This window comes from Chrysemys picta, chromosome 2 (genome assembly GCF_011386835.1).
Source record: "Chrysemys picta bellii isolate R12L10 chromosome 2, ASM1138683v2, whole genome shotgun sequence".
NCBI lineage: Eukaryota > Metazoa > Chordata > Testudines > Emydidae > Chrysemys > Chrysemys picta.
The window spans coordinates 66751192-66770118 of NC_088792.1; the positions used below are offsets into that span (position 1 = coordinate 66751192).

General features: G+C 40.1%; 1 protein-coding gene across 4 annotated transcripts in view; it reads right to left on the reverse strand.

Annotated features, from left to right (window-relative positions):
* Positions 1-18927, reverse strand: part of JAZF1 (JAZF zinc finger 1) — a 274362-nt gene that overhangs the window by 16641 nt on the left and 238794 nt on the right. For all 4 annotated transcript variants that reach the window (XM_005296995.3, XM_065583405.1, XM_008170328.4 and 1 more), the window contains one exon: positions 1150-1319. In XM_005296995.3, coding sequence (XP_005297052.1) covers positions 1150-1319 — 170 coding nt within the window. The remainder of the gene's footprint in view (positions 1-1149; positions 1320-18927) is intronic.

The window sequence follows — 18927 nt, forward strand, 5'->3', positions numbered from 1 at the left end:
ATTTTCTCTCTTTCATATTTCAGTTTTGTATTCCATTTTAGGACTTTACTATGCAGTTGTTAAAAAAGCCTTATCTTCAGTGGGAGTTTTGCTGGTGTATACACTGTAGGTTGGGGTCCTTTGAGCCTGTTGGATTTTAAAACATTCTCTAATGCTTCATGGAGAACTTTGAAAAACATTTACTTGAGAGAGAGAATCCAGCCACATATCCCCACATTTTTATTGCTTAGGGACTTTTGCATAAAAATGAATCCATCTGCTCCTGCTCTAATTCATGTGAAATAATATTGCTTTGCCTATAATATCAGAGAGATATGCATGCTAGACAACTGTGACGTCGCAAGGAGAACATAATCAGAAGCTGATTAACAGACTTTTATGCAAAGGTTCCTCATAAGATACAACGAACCAACAAAAAAAGAAAGACAAGTTTTCCCAGAATATATGGTATTCAAACAGAAGCCCCCAATCCTGCAATCAAATCCATACAGATTGACATGCCCATGAGAAGTCAGAGGGATTCTGGACCAGGACAAGATTCTGCTCATACAGATCCGTTTTCAGGATCCGGGTCAGAATTTACCCTATACAAATGTTTTCACAAGTTTTCTATGAGGTTACTGCTCCGTCTTCCCTGAGGTGGCCTTTGGCTTTTTAAAATTAAATGCCACCTTTTGCACATCACCTGTATCAGCAGAGGCATCGCTGGCATACTTTCAGTACAGGATAGCACAAAATCTGTAATGGTTATATAAAGAGGACCCATTCTAGCATTGGTATGGACAAGTTCTATATGTAATGTGCGTGATTCCATTCAACAGATGAATGTTGGCATCATCTTTCCATTTCAGCAGATAATTTCTTGGAATAAGGCTTGCTAATTATGTGACCCAATTGCTTTAATCATTCCTTTTAACAATCTCTCTTGATCAGTAGATATAGATGCAACATATGCTGTATATGATTTGAAAGTATTTGAGAGGAAAATCAGTCCGAAAAGAACATTGTGCAGCTATATGAGAATCTGTTGAAGTCTTGTCAAAATAAAAGCGAAAGGTCTAATAAAACAGAAAGATGTGATCTGCTTTCCCAGACTCTCTCCCCTACTGCAACGAAACAGGAATAAACCAAGTCTCTGTTATAACTCACCTTGTATCTTTTTTTACATCCAGGAACAGGACAGGCAAAAGGCTTCTCATCCCCTCCATTCATACACATTGAACTGAGGATAGCTTCAGAGCTGATGGCGCTTTCTGTGGTCCAGGACTCATCACTGTCTGATTCTTCATAGTCTACTTCTTCCTCATCATATTCGCTACCTAAGAAACCAGGGTATTTCACAAGAATAAAGTGAAATCATTGCAACACAATTCATTTTTATTTCATTGTTCCCAGTGCCTTATAACTCGCCTACACCCTTCTTACTTACAATGCAGGAAGACAGGTACTTTTAATCACATAAAATGTCCTGGCTATAGCTACTACTTCATAAAAACAGACACAGTACCTTTCTTAAGTAGCTACAAGATAGCTGATAATATATTTTCATGAACAATCAACCACAGTGGCATTAAACGTTCAACAAGGGATTGATTACAAACTCAACTTCACTACTTTTCTAATAAAAGAGTCCCTCTCTCTTCCAAACCCCACCTAGAAAACAGATAATTTTCTCCAACCTGGTATTTTTTACGGCTTTTCCTTTACACGATACAATACCGAAGAGCATAATTTGACAGATCATAAACAGTGTAAAATAATACATTGACAAGTCCTAATGCATTTACTAGCCCTTTGGAATTAAATGGAATTATAGCACAACATTAATAAGAATTATAGTGTAGCAATTATAGTTGCGAAATTCATTCCCTCAGGTTTAGGGATAAATGGCTGCTTTGACCCCATTCTGTTCCAGATATGCTACAGCAGTCATTTGAGCACCTGGTACTGAGGTTTTTAATTTTTTTTTAAAATTGCAATAACTCAATAAAAAAGTCTGAAGAAGAAATTAAATGCAAAACAAGGAAAGTGGAAAGGCAGAATTTCAACAATAATGATAAGTACAATAAAAAAGGAGAGTCTCAGCTGATAAAAGCAGCAAATATACCCAGAGAGAGAGAGGAGGAGGGAACTTATTCTGGAGAGACTTGTACGGACTGTGCAGCTTGCACGAGGTGCTGTGGGAAATGGCAACTCCCCTCTGCTCTTGCTCCCACCCGTGATTTTTGTCCCTGCCCTGGCAAGAGGGGATGATTTAGCTCCAACTGTTAGAATAATTTCAGCAGTTCCAGACTGAGCCTTATGAGTTTTATACAACTGTTTGGGTTGCTTCCCTCATTATGCACTTTGCATACGTGTCTGTAAGCAGCTCTTTATTCTGAGGCAACACTGCAGATGGACTCCGGATCAATCAGATTCTGAAGAAGCTGTAAGGAAATAAACTTCACAAAGAAAACCCACGTTTCAGCATGTAATAGAGTCTTCACTTTTTATTACATGTGAAATTAAATATGCCCTGTACTCTATTAAATTATCTATCCCTTCTTGATCTCTCATTTTCCCTGCCCTCACTCTCATAATCAGTTACTCTTTACTCATGAGTAAATATGTATGTCAGCTGGGAGCTGTAAAGTACTTATGATGTGGAGCAATAATCAGATATTTTACATTAGGTCACATATGTCAGGCTGTATTACTTTTTTTCCTATGGTTTTCATTCTTACAGGGTGGAGTGCAGATGAGGGGAGACGGATTGCCTGAGACGTGGGTTCAAGTCCCCGCTCCAAATCAGGCAGAGCAGAGATTTGAAAACACGTCTCCAACCTCCCATATCAGTCACAGAAATGTAGGGCAAGTAGGGACTTCGAGGTCACCTAGTCCATTCCCCCACATTGAAGAAGGAGTAAGTATACCCAGACCATCCTTGACAGCTGTTTGTCTAACCTGGTTTTAAAAACTTCCAGGGAAGGGAATTCCACAACCTCCCTGGGTAACCTGTGCCAGTCCTTAACTATCCTTACAGTTGGTATTAAGAAAAACTTCCAACTTAAATCTCCCTTGCCACAAACAAGACCAAAACTGAACACAATACTTCAGTACTGAGTAGAGTGGAACAATTACCTCCCATGTCTTACATACAATAGCCCTGTTAATACAGCCCAGAATGGCACATGCCTTTTTTTTGTAACAGCATCAAATTGTTGGCTCATATTAAATTTGTGATCCACTATAATCCCCAGATCCTTTTCTTCAGCACCACTGCCTAGCCCAGTTAGTCCCCATTTTGTATCTATGAATTTGATTTTTCCTTCCTATGTGCAATACTCTGCATTTCTTCTTTACTGAATCTCAACTTACTGATTTCAGACCAATTCTCCAATTTATCAAGTCATTTTGAATTCTAATTCTGTCCTCCAAAGTGCTTACAGCCCCTCCCAGGTTAGTGTCTTCCTCAAATTTTACAAGTGTTCTCTTTACTCCATCATCCAAGTTGTTAATGCAAATATTGATTAGTACCAGCTGCAGGACAAACACTACTGGAACCCACTTGACATGCCCTCCCAGACTGACAGCGAACCATTGATAACCACTCCCTGAGAATGGTTCTTCAGCTAGTTGTGCACCCATCTTATAGTAATTTCATCTAGTTCCCTAATTTTCTTGTGAGGATGTTATGTAGGACTGTATCATAAGGCATACTAAAGTCAAGATATATTATGTTTACTGGTTCTCCCCATCCACTAGGCTGGTTACCCGTCAAAGAAGGAAATTTTGTTTTAAACCAAGTCTTAAATCTAGGGAGTTTGAAAGTTAGCAGTACTATTCCACAGATGAACTGGCAGGTAAATATAATAATTCAAGTGTGTTGCTATCAATATGAAATATTTTACAGACATATTATTTTACTTTGAGCTGGAGCCTCAGGGTCCATTGTGATTCTAATCCCATGGAACTGAATAAAAAAAAAACCAATCTATTTAAGCAGATTCTAGTCTAAATGAAATATATAAAAATATTTCTAGCAATAAAAATGTATCCTTTAAATAATGAATGTGGTTTCAGTTGCCTTAGAAAAATAACATCCGCGTAGTCAGTATTTTAACCGTTTCCCCCTCTGAATTTCATTTCCTCACTTGTCAGCATCTAAGAGCAGCAGCCCAAGAGGTGCCGTGTCAGCTTTGCCAATTGTATGAAAATGAATCGGGTTTTTTAAACATATAGGTTTGCTTTGCCACAATAAACAGGCCTTAGATGAAGTAGTTTGAGTCTTAAGAATCCCAGCTTTGTGCAGTCTTTCCCACGCTGGCCAGGATTCCACTGCACTCCGTTACCGCGTCAGGTGTACCAAATGCAATTTGATCCACCGGCTCCTGCTTGCTCCTTTTGGGCGGTTTGCCAGCAGACAGCAGTGGGCTGAAGGGGACGCACACAACAGTGCATGTTGATCAAGATATAGATTTTGATCTCCGCTGGTATTTTACAATAATATAAAAAAAAATGGGGGGAGGGGGAAATCAGCACATAAATATTTGCCCTCAGTCGGACCACAGATTGTTACACTTGTCTGATTCAGACATCAAAGGCCTATTTAAAAGGGCTCAGAGACTTAGTTAGCCCTTCGGGGTTAGTATGTTGCCTTGCACACAGAAAACTGAATGTTCTGTTAGGGCATGCTGCCCCTAAAAGGGCCCTAGCAAAATTGTTAGTGGGCTTACCATTTCTCCTACTGCTTAGATGGGAAGGCTGATCAATCATTCCAGAGATCAGTACCCCTAAACTAAAATATTAGGAATAGACTTCAAAAATCTAGATAGAAAAAAAACATGCATGCATTTCCCAAAATTAGGTGCCCTAAATATTTGGAGGAGGGAGGGGAAATGTCAACAGAAAAGTACATAGTTTGAACAAGGTGTTATACAAAAAGACAATAATATCATTGCAACTTAAAGCTAGTTATGTAACTAGCAAACAAATCATCTTTTTTGTCTGTTACTCTAACATACCATCTCTTCTCTGAACTCCTCCACTGGCTCCCCGCTTTTCACTGCTTTAATCCCCTTGCTATCATGTACAAGACCCTAGGTAGCTCCACCTTATCCTGCACTTGGGGGGAGGGATAGCTCAGTGTTTTGAGCACTGGCCTGCTAAAACCAGGGTTGTGAGTTCAATCCTTGAGGGGGCCACTTAGGAATCTGGGGCAAAATCAGTACTTGGTCCTGCAAGTAAAGGGAGGAGGCTGGATTCAATGACCTTTCAGGGTCCCTTCCAGTGCTATGAGATGGGTATATCTCCATATATAGACCTCCAACCTTGTTTTGTATTGTTTCCCTCTCTCCTGGACCAACCCATGAGGCCAGCCTGAAATAATAACTAACCACTGGTAATATTTAAAGCCCTATTCATCTGTTTCTCCTCCAGCTCGCTCCATGCCATCTCTTATGCCTCACCTTTTGCATGCAATGCTTTCACAATTCTGGTCCACAAAGCCACTTCCCCTCTCTTCATTCAATTCTCTCCATAGATTAACCTCCTCTGTGCTTCCCACAATAAGTGAGCCAATAATAGAATAGATCTTTTTGGTTTATTTTAAACTAGTTATTCCTTCTACTGAACTCTCTCTCCTATGCTGTGAGACTGTCTGGGGGGTAAGAAAGTGGCTCCAGGTCGCTGCCTCTCTGAGGGAACGCCAATTGGCGGGTGGGATCACAGTGGAGGGAAGGAAGCATGAAGGCCTCATGCTATGCTGTGTTTAGGACCCCAGATTGCCTTGTCTCAACCAGGTGTATGAATGAAGATAATATAGACAAACCATCCTCATCATGCCATAGAATACATGTGATTCACTCACCAAGCCATTTTTCATTGACAACACAAGTCCCCCTTTCATTGAAACTAATTATAAATGGCACTTTATGCCCTCAGAAAGCTCAAACTAATTAAAATGCCAGTTACTAGGAAGGAAAAAAATTATACTGGACCACAAAATACTGTGAAATATGCTGACAAATTACTTCATTTCTGACATTTACAATAAAAAAAAAGTTAAAAACAGAAACAAAATATTTTGGTTTGTTGAAATAAAACACATATGTGAAAAGAGACGATCTATAATTATTGCCTGTGTGCTAAAATGTCTTTGCAGCATGCTAAAAAGAGGCAGAATACCATAAGGGCCTGATTCTCCTCTTATTAAGGTCCACAGGCGTGTTGCTATTCACTTCAGTGGAAGCAGGACTGGGCCCCAAGCCACTGTCTGAATTCTTTATGAAAAGTCTAACATTTCTCCTTTTTCCAATCGATTGAATCCATAACTTGCATTGCTTAGGAGGGAGATATTGATCACGTCACAGGGACTAAATCATCATGGAGTCAATATTGCAGGCCAGCTTCTCAGATGCACTGCTGTAAATCTGGAAAAACAATTTACTTTTGTGGAATTTACTGTGTATTTACATTGCTGTAACTTAGACCAAAATCTGCCCCTCCATGTGTGTGATTTATTATTTCTTTTTCTCAGCTGTTTGAGTAAAACAGTATGTCTACACTGTAATTGAAGATGTGATTGCAGCTTGGGTAGGCATACCTACATTAGCTTTAATCTAGCTAACACACACAAAAAGATAGCAGTGAAGATGTGTTGGTGTCGGCTTCAGTGTGGGCTAGCAATGGGAGTATCTATTCAGGGTCCTTGCACAGACTTGTACAGCCTGAAATCCATGCTGCTGCATCTTCACTGCTATGTTTAGCCAGGCTAGTTAGATTAAAGCTAATCTTCAGGAACGCCTTTAATTGCAGTGTAGATATACCCTAAGTAAGCAGTTTCCAGCTGTTGCACATCATTTGTGATGATCCAACTGGTACAGTTTGGCCTCCCATTCATATCTAAAGACTTCAGTATTTGCCAAGAAAAATGAACTACAAACACAAAAAGGCTGGAATAATCATTATAAGAAACAATTCATTTCTACAGTATAATCAAGAGTATTAATGCTGTACTTCCCCTTCTGTTCCCTCCCCTCCAAAAATATAACTGTTGTTTCTGTACACAGTATATAACAATGTAGTTTAAGAGTAACTTAATTTACTGCGGTTGGGCATAATGCTTTTAGTGTCACTGAAAGTTCATGCAAGTTCCAATGTTCTCCCATAAAACCTCAGTTTCACACTTTGTCCTGTGTGGGACTTGCAGTTTGTGTTTCATAAAAAATAGTTTTATGAGAGTACTTCTTATTTTAAGAAACCTGTTTTCCTACATACTTTGACAGCTTCCTCGAAATAAAAGCCTGCAAACTATTTTTAGTATACTGTGAATTTTGATCTAATGCTAATACATTTATTGATTTGTTGAAATTTCTCTCTCTCACAAGCAGCAAGGAAAATACATTTCCACAGAAGATACTCATTGATAACATTGAAATGCCTATGAAGTCATTCACAGTGAAATACTCTTCACCTGTACTTAGCACAGGAAATCAGTGCTGGGGCCATTGGGGGGTGAAATATGCTCCCAATACCAGGGTCCTAGCTGCTGTGCAAGCCTCTGGTAGCAGAAAGCTGGCTAAGCCAGCTCTGCATCACCCCTTCTTGGGGCATCCCAGTATAAGAGAGATACCAGAGCAGGAGAAGGATGTGACTAGAGTACCTTGTGCTCTGACAATCCCTATTGTGACTCAGCCCCTGGGATTGGGAGCGCATACACGTGGCTTTAAGATGCCTTTGCCCTCACCAAATCCTTCAGGTCCTGATTGAGCAGAGCTGAACTGGACCCAAATAAGGGCCCAGGGACTTTAAATCTGACCAATATTCTGTGAATAACCAGAGCAACAATTGGGATGCCAGAGCAATGTGCTTCTTTCATCCTACATTTGTCAGCAGGTAGAACAGATGACAGCAGATTTCCTTTTGGCTCCTGCAGTGATAACAGGAGAAAAAGCCTGGTAATCTTATTGTAGTCACTGAGGTCAGCAGCGATTACACTGATCTGACAAAGGGACCAATAGTGTTAACTGAGAAGATGCCTTAAAAAAAAAAGTCATATTTTTAGAGTGGAGCTGCACTTTCATTTGTGTAGAGAGAGCCATACACTGGCCCTTTGCACCAAGGCTGAATTTTAGACTCTGGGTTTTCTGCTGGGTTGAGAGGGCTGCGTATTGGAATGGGGGCTAGGGTGTGTGTGTGTGACATGCCGATTTAGATGTGTTTTTGTATGTTTTAAATATTTTTCATCTGTGTAACCCTAGTGACATGCTGTAGACGCACTATGTACCTGGGGGGGAAACCCTCAACTCCCCCCGCCCCCCGTGCAAAAAAAACCCCAAAACCCACCACCACCACCACAGAATTGTTTCACAGAACACTGGCAAGATCTCCCTCTCTCTCCCGCTCACACACACACTTTTTTCCCCATCTCCTTCAGAGTTCGGGTGGGATATTTGGGTGTGGATTAAACACGCATCTGAGGTACTAGACTGATATCTATGAAGACTGACTTTTTTCTCCAGAGACACAGCACACGCAGGGCAAGTATTCTCTTGCTTCGCCATCAATGTGGCTCAGGGCGAGCCTACAATGGGGCTGGAGCTTCAATGTCCAGCTTTGGTAGACATAACTGTGCTTGTCTTGATCGAGCTAGTGCACTAAAAATAGAAGTGTAGCCACGCGGCACAAGCAATGGGATGGCTTAGCCACCCTCTGTGTGATCACATCTGAAATCTTAGTGCAAATCTAGCCCCTCCCACCTCCCACTGACGGCTGCACTTCTGTTTCTATTATGTCTACCCAAGCTGGAAATTACACATCCAGTGCTCATGAAGACATACCCTCAATCGCACCTTTCAGGGGATTGGATATTAGTTCATTCTTCATGGCCACTGAATCCTTGGCATCTCTGCTGAGATTGCTGCCAAAGCTGCCAATCGGCACTGTTGTTGTTTGTCAGATGGGCACCTGTCTGCTGGTAACAGGGCCGAGGCAATCAGATCATTATATGTAGGTCACCAAACAGCGGTCAAAATGGCAACAACTTACAATGATTAATTACTGAGTTGGATCTGGATTTAAATCACTGAGCTAGAGGAGATGCTCTGTATCCTAATACCAGTCCTCTGAGCAGCCTGTCTCAATTGTTGTGTGGTCTGCTGGCTCCAACCCCTTGCCTACTAATTGGTATTCTGAAGTCAGCAGTACAACAGAAACCTTGTAGTAGTGGACTTGACTAGCAGCATCCTGCTTTCCCTTGCAGGAGCAGGATTTGGCCTGAAAAGTTTGTCAGGGGGAAACTAGCTTTTCTTTCTCTCCTCTCCTCATACAGAACTACCTAATGAACTACTTAATGATTTTTAACAAGAGGAACTATCCTCCTGCTGGCTCTCCCTGAATTCAAGGCCTCACTGGTGAACGCATATTGAGAGTGTTTTTAAAACACACCTTACGTAACCATAGATAGAGGGATTCAAACACACAGAATGTGTATTTTTTAAATACAATTTTTCATACTCCAGGCATTTAAAAGCACTTGAAAAAAAGAAGTTGGATGAAGTGATTCTGATGGCAAACTTCACAGCCATTTTTAACTGAGCAATCGCTTGGGCCATTAGGTCAAGGACATTGTTGCCATTATTGAACGCCCTTACCTTTTCTGAAAGATGTTAAGGGGTCTCTGACTTTCACCTGGACTGCCACAAGGCTGTGTGAAGGGACACAAGTTTATACCTACTTTGAAGCATAGCACCTGAGATGCTGCATCAACACTGCAGTGCCATGGTCAGCAGTATGTGTGTAGGTCTCATTCTTTTCTACTTATCTACTTCAAGTATTATTTATATACTCCAAGGTATCTGTTACTTTAGTAACTTACGCCATGAACCAGCCAAGTGTCTAAGCATGTGATCAGCCCACCAAAGTCACATATTACTACAGTACATAAGGCCCCAATCCATATTAAAGTTAAATATGTGCTTAAGTGCATTGCTGGATCGGGGCTTTGTGTCTAATCCTAACATGGGACTCACTATACCATCGTTGGGCACAGAGCATTTACTAAGCAAATCTACAAATAGACTCATCTTAAAATCTTTGAGACATGGCAAGGATATTTATGATAAAGAAAAGATGGCAACTGTAAAAATGGAACATAATACATATTTTTAAAAATCTGAAATGCAGTTAGCATCAGATAAATGTCTGTAAAAATGAGACCTTCTTACACGTTAGATCTGCTCATGACTAAGTCATATCAGCTTACTTGTGTGACAATAGTTAAAAATCTATGTTTTTTTACACCTGATAGCTCTGCAGAGCCAATATCGTTACAGAAGAGATCTGGATTTTATCCTATCTTGTGCACCACCACCAGAATAGTTACAGTCCAACAGCAAAACCTTATTAATAAACCTAAGCAATCTAGTTTAAAACTCAGATGCACAGAATACATCTGGATTTTTATAATCCAGAAATTATATTCAAGTACAAAAATGTGCATGCTTATACAGACAAGAGAAATTCCAATTATGTTACAGCTAGTATTTTTTGTTGTTACTGAATCTGAGGTGTGTACACAATATATTGTTAAATAGGCAATATTTCTTCAGCTGAAACTAATTGTAAAATAGCAACTAATCACAAAAACATGCATGTAAAGAACTGATTCTGGAAAAAAACAGTCAACTGATACCATGGCATGTGTTTTGTATAGTATGACTTGTGTTCTGAAAATGCAGTCAAAATGTTGTAGAGGTGCTAAAGCAAATTGATATAATGTTACTTCACAATGTGCTGTTGAGGTTTTATGGTCACCCTGCGCCAATAGTCTCTGGAAGTTATTTTGCATTCTTATATAAACTTTTTTTTTCAATCCTGTTTTCCACAAAAAAGGCCTTTCAATAATGTACAACCTTCTGTTTATACACAGTACAGGAAAAACATGATAAACTGGGTAACACAATCTCTGCTTTAAACATATTCTTAAAATAGGATTTCTACAACTTCATGTAAACAAAAAAAAGGGACTGTATTAAGCACTTGCCGCTGCCTCCTCAAAAGGAGCAGTCGCTTCCTGTAATTAAACTGCAATGCTTTACAGTGCAATTTTTAAAATAATGACTATAAAAAGTAAATAAATAAATAAAAGTGAACAGACCCCTCCCACTAAAAGCTTATCCTGCAAATTAACTTAACAGTAATAAAACCCATTCCAGCTTGAACCCTTTCTTCTTCACGTACAGCAAGAGCAGGTATGTGGCCGAGGAAAAACAAAGTAGGCTATTTTCCACCTTCAGTCACGGGATGTTAATTGACCTCTGACAAATGTTCAAAGATATTTCTCAAAACACTCAAGAAAGAATTAAAAACAGGAGTGGAGGAAAAAAAGTGAACGTCTGTTCCAGTCCCACACTCAAACAACCACAATGAAGAAAATTCATAATTAATGCTGTTTTGGCACTCTGCTTGTTGAGCCTGAGTTCTTTTGTTAAAAACACAAGTTCAGAGCACCATTACTGTATGTAAGGACTCTCCTGATGCACATAACAAAGACACAGGGTCTTTTTTTTTTTTCTTTTAAAGGAACAATATCAGGAAACAGATTCATGTTTAAGATAAAGAATTACAATAAAAAGTACCTACCTAAATGAACTACAGTTTATGAAGCTATGAAAATACATTCAAGACATGTTTTATAGCATCAGGTTAAACAGGCTTTACAGCTGTACAAAAGCCATTCAGCCACTTATAGTACAGGCTATAAAATAAAACTTCTAATGTACAGTGAACAGTATTTACCTATACCAACTGCTATGTGTGTTGCATTTATTAGAGGGATCTAAATAATACGTACCAACCTGCATAAAGTCTTCTAGCTCAGTTAGGCCCCAATCCAGCAAAGAACTTAAGTATGTACATAACTTTGAGCATGTAAATAGTCCTACATGCTTAAAGTTGGGGCCTTTAACTCTCAGGGCCAGGATTAAAGTGATTTGAATCCTAAGGGCTCGGTGGCAGAAAGTCCACTGGGGAAGGAGCCAGTGCGCAGCCCACCTGGGAAGAGGACATAGCCAGGGTGGCCCAAGAGTAAACTGATTCAGCAACTTCACACTGGCAGATGTCCTCTGTAGCCTCCAATAGAATTTAAAGCATGTGCACCGCAGAAAACTTGAGGGAGGGTGGTAGTAGAAACACTGCCTACTTTCTTGGGGTGAGTACTCCTGGATTTTTGAAGACCTGGATGCAAAATATACTTTACATAACCCTTCGTTTGCTTTTAAAGAATCTGCCCCCCCTTCCAGTTTTATAAACTCATCAAGATAATCTAGAAGGTCATTTTTCTTCAACCAAACTACTTTGTACCAATTATTCTTGCTAATCTATCTACTGATTAATGAGTCAGATTCAATGCTTTTATCATCCTTGTTTTTGCTAATCAGGAGGCTCATATGTGCCAACAAACCTACAACATAATGTTAAGGTTTTAACTTAATCCTATGGTGTGATTATGAGAATAGATCTACATTTCTTTACTTTATTGATATTATGTTACCTTCAACGAATCTCATGTGGAAGTGCTGCTGTCAGCGCAGGTTTCTTGATGGCATCAGTATATGCATTTTTAAATATAAAAGTCCTAGAAATGGTTGAACCAGCTTTCTGTGCAAAGGTAGAAGTAGTAGACTAAGGACTTAGCTAAACAGAGAGTTAGTATGCAGCAAGCAGGGGTGTAAATCTGCAGCACCCCTATTGGGTTGAGTGGACCCTGCTACCATGCCCTACGGGTTCTGGAGTGTGCTTTGATCTACTGCTGTTTGAAATCGCAATAAGAGGAACATTCTTGCAGGGCTTTATAGATATTTTCTAACACTAGTTTCTGAGTCTAATATAGTTATTACTTGTACTACAGTAGAGGCTTAGAGGCCTCAACCATGGTTAAGGGGCTATACATACCTATAGTACGAAACAGTCCTTACTCTGCAGATCTTACAGTGTAAGAGTTTTGTTTAGTTTTGGTGATGTGATAGGAGTGTTTTCTTTGGTTTTGTTACCAGAAGATGCATTGCACAATTAAACACAAATGCTCCTGGCATGTAAGATATCTAAATGTTCACATGCTAGCAATGCAACTGCTTAGAAGCACTGACTGTATCATAGCTAATTAATACGCAGGTCAGAAGTTCTCCATAATTTTACAAATGACCACACAAAAATCCTATTAATTATTTCTATTATTGGAGCATACATAGGCCCCAATCAAGAGAGAGGTCTCAGCGTGCTAGGTGCTGTGCAAAGGCATAGGAACTATATACAGTATTAATAATTAACACATGGTACTAATCTAGGCTCCAATCCCACATTTGGATCTGCACCCTCATGGAGCCCCTTTAGCTTCAGTAGCGGTAGGCCAAGTTCTCTACCGTCATCCACATGGCAGAAGGTGAAATTCTACCTCCACAGAAGTCACTCGGAGTTTTGGCACTGACTTCATTGGGGCCAGGATTTCATTCCAGATCTTTATATTCTTATTTTCTATACATTAAACATCTAATGCAAATAAACAGGAGACTTAGGTGTGAAACAAGTGCAGACAATGCTGGAGAACAGGATTTTTTCTCTTTATATTATGAACTAACACACCACTCTGCTATTTACACATGGGCAAGTCTACATCTAATTTTCATAAAAAATGTGGCACACATTATAGGTTTTGTAGCTGGGTTAATTTGCTCTCAATAGACAATTAGGGACGTTAGAGCTTCCGTCAATCTGAACGACTAATGAGACGATTCCTTGAACATTTAAAAATATGTTTTTCAAATTACAGTAGAACTTTGTTAATTCACACTGCTAGTCTGCACACCCCATAGTTCATATACAAAAAATGTGGCATTCTCTGCCTACTTCTCAGCAAAGATTTAATAGCAGAGCTCTGAAGTTAGGTCTCATATTAATAGGTTTTCATTACTTTTACAAATTATTCTACAGGTGAACATCTACAAATTTAACATAAGATATTATAATTAATTATACCTAAACACCACACCAAATAAATGAAGATTTTTAAAAACAAGTGGCTGAAGTTCCACTTCTGGGCATACTGGGTATGCTGACACTGCCGCTGGGAGCCCAGGTAGAGAGACTCACGCTAGCAGGGCTTGAGCTAGAGCTCTAATAATAGCAGGGTGGAAGCTGTGGTTCCGGCGGAGACTTGGGTTAGCTACCAGGGGGTTGAGTGGCCTGCTGGCTGAACCACAACATCCACACTGCTCTTTTTAGCACGCTAGCTCAACCCGGGTAGCATGAGTCTGCCTACCAGAGCTGGGAGGCTCACTCCCAGCTGCAGTGCAGACTTACCCATTAAGGCTATTGGGGCTTGCTCCTGCAAGGCAAAGCACTGATTCAGTGGCACACATAAGCACATGTTTAACTTTAAGCAGCTGACTTCATGGTACTACTCAGGTACTTAAATAAACACATGCTTAAGTGTTCTGCTGGATCGGGGCCAGTGTGCTCAGCACAATGCAGAACCGAATCCCTAAATTTGTGACCTGATTTTCAAAGGGGCTGAGCACCCACTTGTTCAGTGACTTGATTTACAAGCCTAATTGTAGGTACATATTTTTTTTAAATCCCAGCCATAGAATATTTTGTGGTGAATTATCTTTTCTTTCCCCTTTAAAAAAAATCAAAATCTTGTTCCTCATTAATATTGAGCCTCGTTAGTACTGATAGGTGAGATGCAGTAGGCTGAGTTTCTGGTTAAGTAGTTATATCAAAACAAAATATTTTGCAATTTACTAAAAGTGCACTCATCAAAAGATCTCTGAGCTCTTATTCCTCCTTCACTGAAACCTCAATTTGTCTTAAAAGAACCTCATCCTAATTTTACACTTCTACCATCTGCCTTAAACACACACACACAAAAATATGTGGAAGAAAATGTAGAATCAAATGAAGTAAAAATCTTAAATGGATCCACATATTCCACAGAATCTCTATGGATAGTAATTCCATGCTCTAATAAGAATACAGTAGTAGGGATCTATTATTGATCATCTGACCAGGAAGTAATAGTGACTATGAAATGCTAAGGGAGATGAGAGAGGCTATCAAAATAAAGAACTCAATAATAGTGGGGGATTTCAATTATCCCCATTTTGACTGGGAACATGTCCCCTCAGGACGAAATGCAGAGACAAAATTACTCAATACTTTACATGACTACTTCTTGGAGCAGCTGGTACAGGAACCCAAAAGGGGAGAGGCACTTCTCGATTTAGTCCTGAGTGGAGCACAGGATCTGGTCCAAGAGGTAACTATAACAGGACCGCTTGGAAATAGTGACCATAATATAATAACATTTAACATTCCTGTGGTGGGAAGAACACCTCAACAGCCCAACACTGTGGCATTTAATTTCAGAAAGGGGAACTATGCAAAAATGAGGAGGTTAGTTAAACAGAAATTAAAAGGTACAGTGACTAGAGTGAAATCCCTGCAAGTTGCATGGACACTTTTCATAGACACCATAATAGAGGCCCAACTTAAATGTATACCCCAAATTAAAAAAACACAGTAAAAGAACTAAAAAAGAACCACCGTGGCTTAATAACCAGGTAAAAGAAGCAGTGGGAGATAAAAAGGCATCTTTTAAAAAGTGGAAGTCAAATCCTAGTGAGGTAAATAGAAAGGAGCATAAACACTGTCAACTTAAGTGTAAAAATGTAATAAGAAAAGCCAAAAAGGAGTTTGAAGAACACCTAGCCAAAAACTCAAAAAGTAATAACAAAATGTTTTTTAAGTACACTAGAAGCAGGAAGCCTGCTAAACCACCAGTTGGGCCCCTGGATGACCCAGATACAAAAGGAGCACTTAAAGATGATAAAGTCATTGCGGAGAAACTAAACGAATTCTTTGCTTCAGTCTTCACGGCTGAGGATGTTAGGGAGATTCCCAAACCTGAGCCGTCCTTTGTAGGTGACAAATCTGAGGAACTGTCACAGATTGAAGTGTCATTAGAGGAGGTTTTGGAATTAATTGATAAACTTAACATTAACAAGTCACTGGGACCAGATGGCATTCACCCAAGAGGTCTGAAAGAACTCAAATGTGAAATTGCAGAACTATTAACTTTGGTTTGTAACCTGTCCTTTAAATCAGCTTCTGTACCCAATGACTGGAAGATAGCTAATGTAACGCCAATATTTAAAAAGGACTCTAGAGGTGATCCCGGCAATTACAAACCGGTAAGTCTAACATCAGTACCAGGCAAATTAGTTGAAACAATAATAAAGAATAAAATTATCAGACACATAGAACATAAATTGTTGGGCAAAAGTCAACATGGTTTCTGTAAAGGGAAATCATGTCTTACTAATCTAGTAGAGTTCTTTGAAGGGGTCAACAAACAGGTGGACAAGGGGGATCCAGTGGACATAGTGTATTTAGATTTCCAGAGAGGCTTTGACAAGGTCTTCACCAAAGGCTCTTACGTAAATTAAGTTGTCATGGGATAAGAGGGAAGATCCTTTTATGGATTGAGAACTGGTTAAAAGACAGGGAACAAAGGGTAGGAATAAATGGTAAATTTTCAGAATGGAGAGGGGTAACTAGTGGTGTTCCCCAAGGGTCAGTTCTAGGACCAATCCTGTTCAACTTATTCATAAATGATCTGGAGAAAGGGGTAACAGTGAAGTGGCAAAGTTTGCAGATGATACTAAACTGCTCAAGATAGTTAAGACCAAAGCAGACTATGAAGAACTTCAAAAAGATCTCACAAAACTAAGTGATTGGGCAACAAAATGGCAAATGAATTTAATGTGGATAAATGCAAGGCAATGCACACTGGAAAAAAATAACCCCAACTATACATACAATATGATGGGGGCTAATTTAGCTACAACTGATCAGGAAAGAGATCTTGGAGTCATCATGGATAGTTCTCTGAAGACGTCCATGCAGTGTGCAGCGGCAGTCAAAAAAGCAAACAGGATGTTAGGAATAATTAAAAAAGGGATAGAGAATAAGACAGAGAATATCTTATTGCCTTTATATAAATCCATGGTACACCCACATCTTGAATACTGAGTACAGATGTGGTCTCCTCATCGCAAAAAAGATATACTGGCATTAGAAAAGGTTCAGAGAAGGGCAACTAAAATGATTAGGGGTTTGGAATGGATCCCATATGGGGAGAGATTAAAGAGGCTAGGACTTTTCAGCTTGGAAAAGAGGAGACTAAGGGGGGATATGATAGAGGTATATAAAATCATGAGTGGTGTGGAGAAAGTGAATAAGGAAGAGTTATTTACTTGTTCCCATAATATAAGAACTAGGGGCCACCAAATGAAATTAATGGGCAGCAGGTTTAAAACAAATAAAAGGAAGTTCTTCACACAGCGCACAATCAACTTGTGGAACTCCTTGTCTGAGGAGGTTGTGAAGGCTAGGTCTATAACAGGGTTTAAAAGAGAACTAGATAAATACATGGAGGTTAAGTCCATTAATGGCTATTAGCCAGGATGGGTAAGGAATGGTGTCCCTAGCCTCTGTTTGTCAGAGGGTGGAGATGGATGGCAGGAGAGAGATCACTTGATCATTACCTGTTAGGTTCACTCCCTCTGGGGCACCTGGCATTGGCCACTGTCGGCAGATAGGATGCTGGGTTGGATGGACCCTTGGTCTGACCCAGTATGGCCATTCTTATGTTCTTAAAATAGTTTATTCAAGTAATTCTCATTTTTAGCTAAATTCTTTCTAATGTGCTGTTATGGTATTCAGCCTAACAGATGGCTGTGCTATATGATTACTTCGTGGTTAAAAGTATAACATATGGAAAATACATTAAAAAAGCTATGAAGATGAAAGAGCATGTACTTAAAAAAATACTTACAAAACAGCTAAATAAAACACACAATTAGAATCTAAACTGCATTAACTGAGTACATAACACTTCTGTCTTCACTATTTGTGTGACTTTTTTTTAGTGCTTGTTTCCAAAGGTAAATTCCTGTTGTGTGTGTTGGCTAGTATTAGCAACAAGCAAAACACTGGATTTTGTTTAACATTTTGTATTTTTTTTTAAGAGCAGTATTAGAAGTGTGGGAAGTTAACAGAGCAGTTTGGGTTCCTCAGGATTCTTTCACCAACCATACAGGTGCAAATTGATACAGCCTGGAGCTGTATTAGCATGTACAGCAACTCCTCACTTAAAGTCATCCTGGCTAACGTTGTTTCGGTGTTAGGTTGCTGATCAATTAGGGAACATGCTCATTTAAAGTTGTGCAATGCTCCCTTCTAACATCGTTTGGCAGCCGCCTGCTTTGTCCACTGCTTGCAGGAAGAGCAGCCCATTGCAGCTAGCTGGTGGGGGCTTGTAACCAGGGTGGACTGGCAGCCCCCTATCAGCTCCGCGCTCCCCTAAGTTCCCTGTGCTGCAGCCACCCAGCAGGCTAGCAATTGCAGGCTAGCAATTGCTGGCAGTTCAGGTGTCCCTCCCCACTCTGCCATGTGCTGCTCCTGCCCTCTGCCTTGGAGCTGCTCCCAGAGACTCCTGCTTGCTGTGCTGGGGGGAAGGGGGGGCGGCTAATGTCAGGGTGTCCCCCTCCCCCCTACTCCTGCACCACGCTTACCCCTTCTCCATATAGAGCAGGGAGGGGACACCGACAGAGAGAGACATAGAGAGCTTGGGGCAGCAGCTGCGGTCTCAACTTCCTGATCCACTTAAAAAGACAATGTACTTAAGAGTGGGTCACATTACTTAAAGGGGCAGTGTCCATCTCTCTCTCTCCCCCCCCACACACACAAGGTGTGTGTCTGTCTCTGTCTGCAATGCTGTCTCCCCTCCCTCATATTCGTGCTGCCTTGTGTGAGAGGCTACATTAACAACAATGTGTTAACCCTTGAGGGCTCAGCCGAGTGCTAGTTCATCATTTAGCAGCAAGG